The sequence below is a fragment of the Mesitornis unicolor genome, unplaced genomic scaffold (genome assembly GCF_000695765.1).
Source record: "Mesitornis unicolor isolate BGI_N332 unplaced genomic scaffold, ASM69576v1 scaffold4360, whole genome shotgun sequence".
Lineage (NCBI taxonomy): Eukaryota > Metazoa > Chordata > Aves > Mesitornithiformes > Mesitornithidae > Mesitornis > Mesitornis unicolor.
This window is the reverse complement of record NW_010159010.1, coordinates 100,625-116,002: the sequence shown is the minus strand read 5'-3', so window position 1 is coordinate 116,002 and position 15,378 is coordinate 100,625. Positions and strand designations below refer to the sequence as shown.

The 15,378-nt window shown below is 39.6% G+C and overlaps 1 protein-coding gene across 1 annotated transcript in view; it reads left to right on the top strand.

The window, feature by feature from the left end:
- Positions 1-5,657: 5,657 nt before the first annotated feature.
- LOC104541335 (nectin-3-like) overlaps positions 5,658-15,378 on the top strand; it is a 23,188-nt gene continuing 13,467 nt past the window's right edge. The window contains 2 exon segments of the mRNA XM_010185385.1: positions 5,658-6,056; positions 15,191-15,378. The exon segment at positions 15,191-15,378 is cut by the window's right edge and continues 15 nt beyond it. Of these exon segments, the coding sequence (XP_010183687.1) occupies positions 5,699-6,056; positions 15,191-15,378 (546 nt within the window). The 5' untranslated portion in view covers positions 5,658-5,698.

Here is a 15,378-nt window from a genome sequence, read left to right as displayed (position 1 = left end):
CGTTGAAGCATTTTGTACTGCTTAATCTTGAATCTCCTCCATTCTTTGGTTCTGATCTTTTTTTGACACAGTACTTTGATCGTGCTCAGCTACTGAAAAGACACACAGTGACTTCTTCCCAGTAATTTAAGCATGTATTTTTATAAAGCCTCAAGTTGAGGTTTCAGGCTTCTTTTTTGCAGTGTCCTTAAGTGATTTGATTCTCAAGCTAAACCAATCTTAAAATGCCACTAGAATGTGCAGCTGTGTTCTTGTTGCCTCTGTTGCTTTGCTACTTGTGATGGACTAAGCAGGGAATGAGTCAATTCGAAAGGCTGAATCAGGAAGAAAAGGAGCAAGTTTTCATAGGCAGCCTTCTCTTAGGGTACCTGATGAGTGCTGATGCTGGAGAGGGAGGACTGGAAGAATGAGTCTAAGCTTTCTGATGTCAGCTAAAATTAAACTGACCTAACAATAATGCTTAGCCTGACCTTACAGTGTTTCATGGGAAGTTCTGCTGACATAGCAACTTGCTGTCACCAAAATGAGATGTTCTTGTTGTTCTGCTTTGCTCTTGATTGGAATTCTTCTTGGTTCCCTGTGTTTTGTGTGCTAAGGCCAGATACACTCATGAGCTGAATAACATGCTGACGCTGAGGAAAAACTTAGTTTTGTGCTCTTCTGCAGTTGGACTTTTATTGTCTTGTGGTAACAGTTGGCAGCTTGTGCAAAATACATGGCTAGGAAGTGTCAGTGTGGTCCTTCTGTCTTGCCAGTGAGGCCTGTTAAGCAGGCCATGGTTCTATAGCAGGTAACAAGATGGATTGATTTTATAATTAGACTTGTGCATGGCTGTTCCATGTAGAAAATCTCTACATTAGCTGTTTATTATGATAAATAACAAGGCTTTAAGTGTGGAGACTACTCTTTCATTCTGTATTACTACTTTGTTGTATTAAGACGGTCATTATATTTTCATTATATTTCATCAGTCTCTTTTTTCAGTTAGAGAAGCTTGCTTAAGAATTATTAGTGAACAGCTTCTGTTGTCAGAGTCAATATTTGATAGCTCCTAGTTCTGTGGCTATGAATTCTAGAAGTGAGTTTCAGAGATTTTGTTTGGTTACTCTTCAAACTGCTTTTTCACAGGTTAAGTGGGAATGGTTCATACCTTGCTGTTTTGAAGAAGATTCTTGCAGTGTTCTAAAGCTGGAGAGCTACTGAACGCAATGTAAACCCGATAAAAAATTTCGGGGTGGGGGGGCAAGGTGAAATCTAATGTTTATCTGAAATAAAACAATAGCTCGTACAATTTGGACTGAGATACATTTGTAGTACTGGGTCTTGAAGTCTGATCTGTGTGGTCATGTGAAGGATGGATGGGAAAAATGAAGATATACTGCAGCTCATTTTGGGAGGGAGCGGGGTGTGTCAGAAATCAAAGGGCCAAAAACACCCACCTCTGGAAGGTGTTTTACCAAAAATATTAGAACAAGAAGCTTACACTTTCCCTTCCTGCACCCTTAAATGAGATGATCCATTGTTCCTTTGAAATAATTTTGTCTTAAGACTTCAGGTTGAGGTGGGGCAATCTCATGATATCAATAAGCAAATGTGGAGCCACGAATAGTAAATGACTGCTTTTTAAAATAATCTTCTCAGTTAAAAATAGAGAGAGAGGAACTGTTGCAGTTTGAGAAGCTGAGATGTGAACTGTACAGTGTTATCTGTGAAATAGGTTGAGATTCTTATTAGTGTTTGCAGATAGATTGGAAAATAGATGTGTCAAGTAATCAGCTGGGAGGGGTATCCACCTGCCTAACTTCTCTTACCTTTAGACACAGGGTAGCTTTGTGATAGACTTGGCCATGAACTATTACCAGCATGGATTGGGCCACTGTGTGATCAATAAATAATTTAGTGTCTAGGGACCTGGCTTAAATGAAAACATCTAAAGGTACTGAGGATGGTGATACCATCCTGCATATGAAACAGTGCTGGACAATCTCATGCTGATCAAAAAAAGGTAAATCCCTTGTGTGTTGTCTGTGCAGTCAGACCGGTAGTGTGAACTGTTTCATTGAAGGAGGAAGCCTGGCTGACAGGGACTTTGAAAACATTTGTATAGGCTGATTGATAGTTAGGTACAAAGCTTTGAAATGAATGAGATTGAGTGCCATATCACAATATATGATAGTCAAGTAATTATTGTAACCCACCAGTAATAGTCATCTGACAGTATCTTTGTTTAAGCAGGTTGTGCAAGAACCGCATTGTGTGTTTCAAAGACATGCTGAAATATATGACCTGTCAGAGCACACATGATTGAGGAAATGAGAGCGAAGACAAAAAGATCCACAAAAACTTTGTCAAATCTAAGGAAAATATAGGAACTTTATGATGCTGGTTTTGCCTTACAGGTTACGAAATAAGACCTTGATTAGTAAGTGAATCCAAGTTGTTTCCTTAAGGGATGTTAAGAATTGGGATAAGCAAGACCTTCAATATTGTGAAAGTGCAAGCAAAGAAGGTCAGATTTCAGTGTTAGATTCAAAAGGAGGAGAGCTAGGCTTTATTAAAACAATAAATGTGTCCTATGCATCAGTACCTTGGATCGGTTAAGGAGATGAATAATGTGGCCTTGAAATGTCTTGTTCATCAGAATCTTGTGTGTTGTAAGCCTCTAAAGCTTTGTTTTGGAGTAGACTTCCAGCTGTTACTCACTATTCAAGTACAGTCTTTGAGCAAAATATTGACTCTCGAGTGGAAGTATGTGTGTCAAGGGAAATGCCTATCTTAGAGTCCCGAGTCTTGGAGAGCCCTGAATTATCAGCATGGTAATTAACTTGCTGGTTTGAACTGTTGGCTTGATAGCTCAACAACCAAAAGAAGTTAGTTAAATAGCTAACTGAAGATGAAAACCAGAGATTCTATTGCAAATTAAATGAGAACAACCACATCTTTAAACTTGAAACTGTTGTTAAAATTTTAAATACTTGGGGGTGTGTGTGTCTATATATATATATATATATAATGTAAACTATGTGTAAGTTCAAGCTAAGTGATAAACGTAGATGAGCAGGTTTTTTTTGTCTTTGGAGTCTGAACACGTGTCAAAGTGAGCTAAACATGTACGATTTGGTGTAATGATCTCTTGGCTCTACTTTTATTGGAGAAGGTGAATGAACAATACAATGTAGCTGAATAATGTTCTATAGCTGCAAGTGCGTGTATGTACATGAATAAAACAAATAAATATCAGGCCTGCTCAGTTCAGTCTGTAAATCATGAAAGTAGCAGCAATAAAAAGTTTGACTTATTAAAATATCATGCAATTAACATTAGAACACAGTGTTCTCATGGCACAAATGAGCTGTTAGAATTATTCCTTGGTGGAAGAAATGTTTTTTTTCACATCACCAAAAAAAGGGATAAGTGTTAGTTGAGTATTAACTTTTTAAATGTACTCTGGTCATTTTTATGTAGTTAAAGCCTCTAATTATTGGAAGTAGGGTTGTCAAAAAAACTCCAAAAAACAACAACAAAACAAACCCCAACCAACCAACCAACCAGCTTGTATAAGATGACCTTCCAGTTCAGTTTGTTGCCTTCCCAGAAGTCCAAATGGCTTTTGTGTAAGTTTACTCATAGGGCTTTTCTGTACTGGGTTTGTTGGAGTTATATGCAGCTGATAATTATGTTAAGGTTCAGTATGTCAGTAGATTTAAATATTGCAAAATGCTGATTTTGGAACAAAACTGTGTTCTTATTTACTTAAATGACATTACAGAATACGTCTGTTCTCTACATTCTGAAATACATTGCAGAAATGTAACTAAGGGCCTTATTTAGATGTAAGGTAGAAAGAAATAGTTAATAGTCTTTAAGGAGCAGGCCACTTTATGCTTAATTGTGGTAATGGCAAGTGGAGACAAAGTTTGGGCAGAATTCTCTGCATTTCAGTTAATGATCAAATAGTTGCCCTCTTTCCAGTATCTCTCTCAACAATACATACTAGTTCAAGAGGCATGAGAAGACTGGACAAAATGTTCTTTCACTACTTGTGGATTAGTCATGGTAGATGTTCTCTATGAAACTTACTTATTCAGTTTTTTGAGTTTTCTGGCTGTTTATGCCCAGCGCCTTTTAGTGACTGGCATGTCAACAATCTTGGTGTAAGTTCTGGCTTAATTTGATTTATTTGAGCAGGTTAATGTTTTCATACTATTGGCATCAGTCACTAGTTTTATACTGAAGAAATCCATACCTGAATCTTTAAATCACTTGTTTAGGTGACTTCATTGACTTAGTTACGGTCTGAACACTGAAAAATCAATTGATGGGAAATGGAATGCTTTCGACAATGGACTCATTCATAAAGGCATATAGACTTCTTTTTTCCTGAACACGTGGTTTCTCTTTGGTGGGAACTTGTGAGTTTAACCATGCTTTCAGTCAACAAGTTGAGTGACCCCTTGGTGCTTGTGAAAGTGGGGCTACTAAAATTTAGAATTGAATCTTGTTCCGTGGGTGACCTTTGTCAATAACTGCTTGAGTACCGATTTGATAACTGACAAGAAAATCGGAACAGTTGACAAGGCTCTGTTAAAACTTAGTACACACTGTTTTTCTTTTTATTGTGCTTAAGACTTTGATTCTTTTTCATCATGTTAGTTTACTTCAAGAGAACGAATTATTAAAGATGCTGGATCATCTGTTTGGCAAAAGAAATTGTGAACCTATCGTTTAATGAACTGGTTTGTCCTGATTAACTTCCTTTCTTGAAAGGAGGTGGTGTGAAATGCTGAGCTCAGAATGCAGTTGCTACTTGTGGGAAAGTATTTTAGGTATTAAATGGGAATACATTGAATCTTAAGCAAACACTGACTATACCTTCTCTTGCATGTTTACTGTATTAATACAGAGGGAAGATTTGGTGTGAAGACACCACACTACAGTGTAGCAGAAAGATTGCATGTGTACAATGGTACACATCTTCATTGGAAACTAGGATATCGAAGCTAAAATTGAATTCTTAGCTTCATTGTCATGGTTAAGATGGATTAATTTGTGGGGTTGTGAGGCTTTTCTTGTTTGTATCTTTTTTTGTTGGGTTGATTTGGTGGTGGTGGTGTTTGGTTTTTGTGGTGGTGTTGTGTTTTTGGTTTTTTTTTTTGTTTTCCGGGGGATGTTGAGTTTTTTGTTGTTTTCATCATTATTGTTGCTTTGCATTTTAGGCAGTTACTGTTATGGTAAGTGGTAGAAGTTTCACTTAGGCATTTCTCCTTAAGTTATCTTTATTAGGAGTCTTATCATTTGAAAGTAGAAATAAGTGCAGTAATTGAACTTAAATTTACTTATTCAGAGCATCTGGTAAAATCAGACTGCTAAAGAACCATGTCTCATTACTGTTTAAGTAAATCTGAATACAGACAATGCTCATATCTAGTTAATATCCCAAAAGATTTAGCACACAGTTATCAGGACACTTTTATAGAAAGTTTTGTATTGGTGATAGTATTCTCTGAAAAATGGTTGATATACACCTAGCTTTGATGTTTCTGCATAAAGCATGCTTTTGTAATGTTTCCACATTGCTGTGATTCAGCTGGAATATGGTTATCCAGAAGAAAGTAGGAATTTCCTTTGAAAAAGGCAAGCGAATTATTGAAGAAAGCTTAATTTAAAAACTTGGAGGCATAATCTTGTGTACCAACTAATGATTGCTTTGTTTTTAGGTGCCTTAGCTGGACCGGTCGTTGATCCACATGTAACAGCAGTTTGGGGGAAGAAGGTTGCTCTGAAATGCATAATTGATGTAAAAGAAACAATAGCACAAGTTTCTTGGGAGAAGATACATGGTAAAAATGCACAGACTATTGCTGTTCATCATCCTGAATATGGAATATCTGTTCAAGGAGAATACCAAGGAAGAGTATCATTTAGAAACTACTCACTTACCGATGCAACAATCATCTTAAAAAATGTCAGCTTTTCTGATGCAGGAGAATATATTTGCAAGGCAGTTACATTCCCACTTGGAAATACACAGTCAGCAACAACTGTAACAGTACTAGGTAAGTCAACTCCTTTATGAAAGGAGGTGAGATTAATAGCACAATCTTGTTAGTGAAATTCTGCAAATGTTTTAATATGTTGTATTTTACCTTTAAACCCAAAGACAATAAAAAAATGTTATTTGCTAGTCTTTCATAACAGATGCTTGGTATTCTTACTAACTTCATTGAGGAGACTTCTTTGGAGTCTTGCTTTTTCAAACTTGTTCTTTGATTGTCCAGATATTAAAAATAAATAAGCATTTCCTATTTAGGCATTGGGCTAATCAAAACATTTGGACAATGCTTTAGAACTTAGACTGGACAATGCAGATACTAAGGATGTGCATCTGTATGTGCGTGTCCTTAGAAGCTGCTGAACACAGCTTCAGCTAGCTTGCCTAAATTCCCTCATAAATTTGTTACAAACATGAGAAGTTAATGTAGCTGCTTGAGGCTGATGTAAGCTGTTCGTTATGCAGTATAAATGCTTAGACCACTACTGGGAGTTGTGGGGAAAAAGAGGTATTTAGGCCCTTGACTGGTTGTGAATAGTCACAAAGAGGTCACACAGCAAGCTCACCACTCTGGACTTTAGGAGAGCAGACTTTAGTCTCTTCAGGGATCTGCTAGGCAAGGTGTATTGGGTTTTTCTATGAGGGGTTTTTGGTTGTGTCTTTGGTAACGGGGGAAGGGCTATGGAGATAGCCCTTTCAGAAGGTACTTGAAAAGTCCCCCCTTTGTCTTTGTCAGACCCACTTCTGACCAGAGCCAAGCCTACCGGCATCCCTCTGAATTCATGTATTTAAGGGGGGTGGTGCAGCCCTCGCCTTGCCCGGCTGGGTTTCGCTGGCCCTGACCACAACTTAAGGTTAAGCCCTGCTGCAGCTTTCATTCTGAAAAAAAAGAGAAAGCGAGCGAGCCAGGATCTCCATAACCATTGGAGAAGACCTGCAGTGGAGAAAGGAGTGGGGCCCAAGGAGAACAACTTTGAAGAGCACTGAGGTCGGTTTGAAGGAAAGAAAAGGAGAGGGAGGAGGAGGATGCAGAACCCAGGTTTCCCCGTGGCGAGAACTGGGTCGACTGGTCGTGTGTGAGGGAACTGTGACCATGGGCATACCCAGATTGGAGTTTTGTGGACTTGGGCTGGAGCAGTTTTGTGTGTGAGGGGAAACTGCAGCTGTGGGCAGACCCATATTGGACTTTTGAGGACTTTTTCCCCTATGGAAAGGGGGCCATGTAGAAGCAGAGAGAGAGACACTGGGCTGAGGTTTGTTTTTTTTTCCCCTACTCTTGGAGAAGCGTGGTGGGAATACCTGACTGCAAACCCCCACCCCCATCCCCCTGCGCCTCAAGACAAAGGGTGAGTGGGAAGGTAAAGGAACCAGGAACAAAAGCTGAGCCTGGGAAGAAGGAAGGCATGGGGGGAAGGTGTTTTGATTTTAATATCTGGTTGTATCTCCCATTGTTCTACTCTGATGTTGATAACAAAATTGTTTTTTTTTTATTTCTGATGATGAGTCTGTCTTTTGCCTGTGACCTGTTTAAGTGGTGAGAAGCTCTCCCAGTCCTTATTTTGACTAGCCTTTTTTCGGGGCATCGTGGTGCTCAGTTATGCACTGGGCCTAAACCACGACACAAGGTGTCATGGGATAGATAAAGCCCTGGAGGGAAGAGGGGCCCAAGAAAGCTGGTTTGATATTCAAGGACCATCTCCTCTGAGACCAGGAGCAGTGCATCCCAAGAAGAAGGGAGGCAGGCAAGAATGCCAGAAGGCCTGTGTGGATGAACAAGGAGCTCCTGGACTTTGTTGCAAAAGGAAAATATGGGGAGTGGAAGCGAGAACAAGTTAGCTGAGAGAATTACAAAGAAGTTGTCCAAGCAGCCAGGGATCAGGTTAGGAAAGCTAAAGCGCAGATGGAATGAAATCTGGTCAGGGACATAAAGCGGAACAAGAAGAATTTCTCTAGGCACATTGGTGATAAAAGGAAGGCTAGGGAAGATGTGGACCCTCTTTGGAAGGAAAATGGAGAACTGATCACAAGGGATACAGAGAAGGCTGAGGTGCTCAGTGACTTCTTTGCCTTGGTCTTCACTGGCAAAGGCTGTAACCACACTGCCCAAGTCACAGAAGGCAAAGGTAGGGACTGGGAAAAGGAAGATCTGCCCACTGTAAGTGAAGGTCAGGTTCAAGACCATCTAAAGAATCTGAAGGTGCACAAGTCCATGGGAGCCCATGACATCTGTGCATCCTGAGAGTTGCCAAGCTGCTATCCATCATATATGAAAGGTCGTGGCAGTCTGGTGAAGTCCCAGCTGACTGGAAAAGGGGAAACATAACCCTCATTTTCAGTAAAGGAAAAAAGGAGGACCCAGGAAACTACTGGCCAGTCAGTCTTACCCTGTGCCTGGCAAAATCACAGAGCAGATCCTCCTGAAGGCTCTCCTAAGGCAGAGGGAGAAAGAGGATGCAGTGGTTGGTGGTAACCAACACTGCTTCACTAAGGGTAAATTGTGCCTCAGCAATTTGGTGACCTTTTATGATGAAGTTACAGCTTTGGCGAGTAAGGGAAGAGCAACTGACATAATCTTTCTGGACTTGTGCAGAGTTCGACACTGTCCTGCATGGCATACCAGTCACTAAACTGGAGAAATGTGGATTTGATGGATGGACCACTAGCTGCATAAGGAATTGGCTGGATGGTCACATTCAGAGTTGCGGTCAATGGCTCAATGTCCAAATGGAGACCAGTGATGAGTGGTGTTCCCCAGGGATTGGTACTGTTTACCATCTTTGTCAGTGACATGGACAGTGGAATTGAGTGCACACTCAGCAAGCTATTGGGTGACACCAAGCTGTATGGTGCAGTTGACACGCTGGAAGGAAGGGATGCCATCCAGATGGAAATAGGCTGGAGAGGTGGGCCCATGCCAACCTCATGAAGTTCAACAAGGCCAAGTGCAAGGTCCTGCACCTGGATAGGGCCAACCCCAAGCACAAATACAAGCTGGGGAAGAATGGTTCAAGAGCAGTCTCAATGAAAAGGGCCTGGGGGTGTCGGTTGATCAAAAAAACCTCAACATGTGCCAGCAATGTGCGCTTGCTGCCCAGAAGGCCAACTGCATCCTGGGCTGCATCACAAGAAGTGTGGCCAGGAGGGCAAGGGAGGTGATTCTGCCCCTCTACTCTGCTCTCGTGAGACCCAACGTGAAGCACTGCATCCAGTTCTGGCGCCCCAAACATAAGAAGGATTTCAAGATGTTGGAGCGGCACCAGAGGAGGGCCACAAAGCTAATCAGAGGACTGGAGCACCTCCCCTATGAGGACCGGCTGAGAGTTGGGGCTGCTCAGCCTGGAGAAGAGAAGGTTCTGGGGGGACCTTACTGCAGCCTTCCAGTTCCTGAAGTGATCCTACAGGAAAGCTGGGGAGGGACTTTTTACAAGGGCAGGTAGCGATAGGATGAGGGGTAATGGCTTTAAACTGGAAGAGGGTAGATTTAGACAAGATATTAGGAAGAAATTCTTTACTGTGAGGGTGGTGAGACACTGGCACAGGTTGCCCAGGGAAGCTGTGGATGTCCCCGTCCCCTCCCTGGAAGTGTTCAAGGCCGGGTTGGACGTGGCTTTGAGCAACCTGGTTTGGTGAGAGGTGTCCCTGCCCATGGTAGGGGAGTTGGAAATAGATGATCTTTAAGGTTCCTTCCAACCCAAACCATTCTATGAAGCTTATATAAACTAATTTTTTTTAAAAAAACCCTAGTTTTGTCTAAGTTGTTGAGGGTTCAGTATTGCTGTCATGAAGGACTAGCAGTGAAGCACAGGTAGACTTTGGTAGTAGTACAGTATGAGGTAAAATGATTATACTGAAACTTGAAAACCTTTTGACCTCTGCTCTCCTTATACCTTCTTACAAAAAAATAAGTTACTTCAGTATGCAATGCAAGTAGTCAAGTGGTGTTTTCTACAGCTGAGGTTGTCCTCAGTGACTCTATTTTTATAAACAACTGTGCTTTTTAGGGTCGTCTTGGTCTTTGATTTCTGCTTTCCACAGGAGTAGAATGCTGCATGAGATCAGTCAGATAGCTCTAGTACAGTATGTAAACTGGTTTTCACCACAAGGTGGGGCAAAATAAACACATCAAAGCAAGTGGCTTAATCCAATTTGAAACTAGCAATGTGACCAAAGAAGTTCCATATGATATGCAAAGCATGTAGCCTTATGGCTTTCTCTTCCACCTGTCTTCACTCTGCACTGTAAGGGGCCATTGTAGCAGTCTTTAGACTTGGATTTCAGCTTTGTACTATATACTGCATGTATAACATACTGGATGTTCTTATTGCTTTCCCTCATCTCTTCTAGTCAGTCCCTATTTCTAATATAGGGTTGCTGATAGTTGTAAGCCCCTGGGTGACTTGGTATCAACTTCTGATTTGCAAAACCCAACTACTACTTGCAAAGATGCCTATATGTCCTAGTTAGCAGCTGCTTGAGTTGCATGTAAAGCTGGATAGGATAGCCAACCCTGTTGGACTTACATATTTTCTGTGGCCTCAGCAGAGCATTTTCTGTCCTTCTGAAAACTTTGTTACGCTGACATATAGTCTTAAAGAGTAAAAATACTGAGAAAAAGTAATGGTTTTCAGAACATGCATGTAACTGAATGACTTCTGAGCCTTACTGGCCTGAGCTCAACAGTTCCAAGCTCAGCAGAATCTTAAGGCATGGAATAGCTCCAATTAAAATTTAAAACCTGATGTAATGTAAAATCAACTTTATACTGACTGCATTTTCCCACTGTTCTAAAAGACTTCCTTAAATGAGGAGAAAAGTTCATGTCCTGGGGCTGAAACTGTTTCCAGTCCAAGCAGCATTGCCTTTTTACCTATTCTCTGTTCCTATTTAGCAAAGTATTAGTTTCCTTCCTATGTTTAGTGGACATACTTAATCATGTAGTGGGTGCTTGTACAGTGTAAGGCAAACGCACATTTTCCCTCCATTGAGGACAAATGGAGGAAAAAATAACTACAGGATAAAATGTTCTGTATTTTGCTACAGTACATTGATCACTTAAGACCATATTTAGAGCCTCTGTCTTACACTAAAGTTTAACAGACTTACCATGTTTAGTGACTTTGCTTTCAGTTTGCTTTGCTTATGCTTTGTGTTACCTTAAGGAAATGAATTGTAAAAGAAGAGGTTAAGACAGTGAAAATACGAAAATGCTTTTTGGGTCGAACGGGTTTTTTGATCTTGTCTAAAACTTTGGTACTTCAAATTTATCTTGTTAAATTAGGGCAGAAAAACTGCAGAGAATGCTGTGTCAAGCTGTTTATCAAGATGCTGACTAAACTGGCCAAAATTGGTGTCTGAAGGCAAATAAGATACCTGTTTATAGGGTACTTGCAGAGCTAACAGCTTTGTTACCGACTTGAATGCTGTACATGATTGTCAAAAATACATGGTTCAGTTTGACTCCTACTGTCTGGCTAAGCTCAAGTTCTCAGCTTAGGTATTGATAAAGTAGATCTTGTTCTTCTGTGAACTAGCTCTTACCGGTGCTACAAGTGAAGATTAAAATGCACAGAGGAGAATGGCAAAGGTAGATGAAAGTCTGTCACCATTAATAGATCCCAGAAACGCTAACATAGAAATTCTTACAGTAAGGAATTAAAGGAAGGTGCACATCAGTGTGGAGAATGGATCCTCTCGGTTCCAGTAAAGTAATGGTGCTTGAAAAGTGCAAGTTGATGAGATGTGCACATTCTTAAGTACCACGCAAGATGGTACCTCCAGGCCAAGAAAAAGTATCAAGCAGATAACAGATTAGTAAACTGATCCTTATTTAAAAAAAACCTACAAAAAACCCACAACAACAAAATAAAAAAAATAAAACCAAACTGCAAGAATGAAAAACCCCAAAGTCAATAATAAAGGATTAATTAGGGGGCTGGATAAGTTACGCAGAAACAGAGTAGAAATACTGTTTTGGAAAAGTTATTCAAGTAAATGTCAGTTGTGGCAAAGAAAGGTCTGACAATTCCCAGTGTCGTGCTGTTGCCAAGGAATTAGTGAATTTAACATAAGTGGAAATAATACTGTTTGTGCTGTAATGATGCCAATTTCATCCAGACCTTCTGTGCACAGTGGCAGAAGAAAATTAGTTTTAAAACTAACCGAAGCAATTGAAAAAGTCTTCTGAAGTACCTAAAACCAAGAAGAAACTTTGAGACCTGGAAACTTAATGCAATAGGATTTCAGACTCTTTTCTAGATGCTTTATTATGTTCTTTTTCTATAAAGAATTGTAAGGATGTAACAAGATCTCCGACTCCTTGTGAATGTAAGGTGAAGCCTAGAGCAAGTAGAGTTAAAGTAGTGGTGAATCAGTGATGAATCAGTAAAAGGGCTAGCACAGATGTACAAATTAGTTGATGTTTCCTAAATAGCTGCACATCTAGCTTCCATACTTCAGCCACCATTTCTTACAACTCAAAATATAATTCATGCTGTAACATTGCTTTGCATTTGGGTGACTATTCTTCTCCTAAGATATGAATGAGATGATCCAAGTGTGCTGACCTTTTGATATGTTGACTGAAAGGAAGGAGTAGGTTACTCTGTTAATTATTTAAAGGAGATGGGAGAAACCGCCACTGTCCTTGAGCTCTTACATTGTGGAAGGAAGTCCCTTCTGCTTTTGAATCTTTGTGGAACTGGTGGCTTCCTTTCCCAAACTAAGCATTGCCCCCACGATCTTTTTCATTTGACCTGAATAGAGTATAATGTTTCTACTGAATGGGTGAAGCAGCTGCTTTAATGTTCTTCCAACCTCCTTTGTGTTGTCCACCACTGTGAGCAATGAAATTGGGGATTTATTCACAAGATGTTTATCTTAATCCATTAGTGAAACTACTAGAAAGGCTGTAGAGTGAGTAGCTGGGTTTCTGCTGGTTTTGCTTCAGTTGCTGGGACAAAGTAATCCTGAATATACAAATAAGTATCATAACAGCAGTTGCTTTCTGCTTTTTAGTATGTGGCTATTTGGTTATCTTATAGTTGGTGTGTAGTCTGAGCGTTGTAATTTATGGGAAGATGTGACAGTAGATGCCTAACCATTTGTGAAGTGTAAAAAAACCAACCAAACAAAAAAACTAAAGCACCAAAACACATTGGACTAGGAATAAGCATATTTTATGAAACTGAGTAGTTTTGAATAGTTCAAGGCAGTAACATTTATGTTAAATCAGGGAAATCAAATTATGGGTCAAGTGATACAACTATACGACGTCAGTTTCTCCATACTAGGTTTTAAAGGCTTTTCAGATGGTAGAATGCTTCATATGTATGTCACTTCAAATATCCAAAGCAGAAAGCTTTAGTTGTTGCTCATGTTGGACAACAGGGACTCAAATATTGAAGGAAGCTCTGTTAGAGGTGCTTCACATCTTGAAGAGTGAATGTAGGACTTGGCAGAAAAAATACCTGCTGTTGGTTTATTTACAGTAGGGTCACTAACAAATCACAGAGAGTAGACATTCGGAAAAACAAAGTAGAAAATAATCTACTCTCAGTATCTGCCCAGACAAACAAGCTTCTTTTGGTAATGAGGTATATTCTTTAAGCACTTCTAAGCATAGAACAGAAAGCACATGTTTTATGAGGTTATCCATTTAGTAGTCGTCTTTTCTTTTAGTGTAATTGAGCAAATAATAAACTGCCCTCTTCAGACATGAGCAGTGTTAGACTGAGCAGAAAACAATCAAAAATTGAGTCTGGCACTGAATTCACTGAAGCTGAAAATATTTGTTACCCAGTTATCTCTCGAAAGTATAGGTAGCTGGAGAAGTATCTTGCATGGTAGTGTGAGCTCTGCTCTATTTCATTACAAGATGTGTGTCAGCTTCAACTTCTTGTAAAGAGATTCTGTGAACTTCTTATGCTGAAAGGCGCAGAGGCTGCAAGTGTTGTCTCTGATTTGTGATTAGTGAGGACTGATCTGCTGAGGTGGATTCTGTGGTTATGGTGTGTAGTGCTGATTTCACTTCAGAGCATGCTGATAGCTTCATTAGACCAAGAGATAAGGATTATTTAATAGGCTAATGTGCTACTGAGAACTGTGCATCTTCCAGTGTTGATGATAGAGATGGGCCATCCTAGAAAGCATACTTGGTTTATATCTGAAGCACCAGATGATGACTTAGGCTGCAACTGGTGGATGGCTTGTACGGGGCTGAAACAGATTTCTTATTTAAGAAGGAAGTTTTTTAAAAAGCTTTGTCAGTCTGTGGCCCTCAGCAGTAGACTTGTACATAAAAACCTCAGCTTGCTTTTAGGAAAAAAAAATGTATTCTTTAAGCCTCTGCAGTTATGGGATGAACAATGAGTTTACAGGGAGGTCAGATTCTTCGACTTATGGGTTTCTTGAGTCTTGGATGTAGTATTGAGTTCAAATTTTTTACTACTTTGGGGATTCATTCATAAGAATATAGATACAAATAAATTTTTTCTATGTAAAAGTAAAATTCTATATCAAAAGCATATACAACTTTTATATCAATTACGTGTATTACGTATACTTGTGTGTCCATATTAGATTTTTTTAATATAACGCATCTGTGTATGTAATAAAAATACCTTTTTAGGGGTTAACTTTCCTTTTCAGCATGGAATCAATTTGTGTTTTAGTAATAAATGGAACCTTAAACTCTTAATGCCAGGTGTTGGAACACTGATTTAAGTAGCTTTGAAAGGACACAAACTGGCAATATAGAATAATACTTTAATGCTTAAAAGTACAGCATAATCTAAGCCTTTTTTAAAAAACATGGTACAGTTTCAACTTAATATCTTGCAGTGTCTGACAACAAACAGTTTAACTGGAGCACTGCACACATTTTGAACCTAACCAAGTTGGAATTCCTTGTCAATGCATTAAATGAGTGAATGAGCAACATTAAACTTCAATGAGTGGACAAAGGTGAACAGTATCAACAGGCCAAAGCTTTGTAGAGCTATATGTGACATGATCTTATTTCTAGGATATCTCATTAGCATGGGCTTTTGCAAATGGCTTAAATCTTGTATAAATCTTTTACGTAACAGTTTCAAAGATGTGAAATCTTTCTTTTAAATTTACTTTTTTTTCCCTTCCTAGTTGAACCTGTTGTGAGCTTAACAAAAGGACCAACCTCTCTAATAGATGGTGCAAATAGGACAATAGCAGCCACTTGTACAGCAGCCACTGGAAAACCTGCTGCAGAGATTGACTGGGAAGGAGGTCTTGGTGAAATGGAATCCAGCTCTACTTTGTTTCCAAATGAAACAGTGACAGTTGTAAGTCAG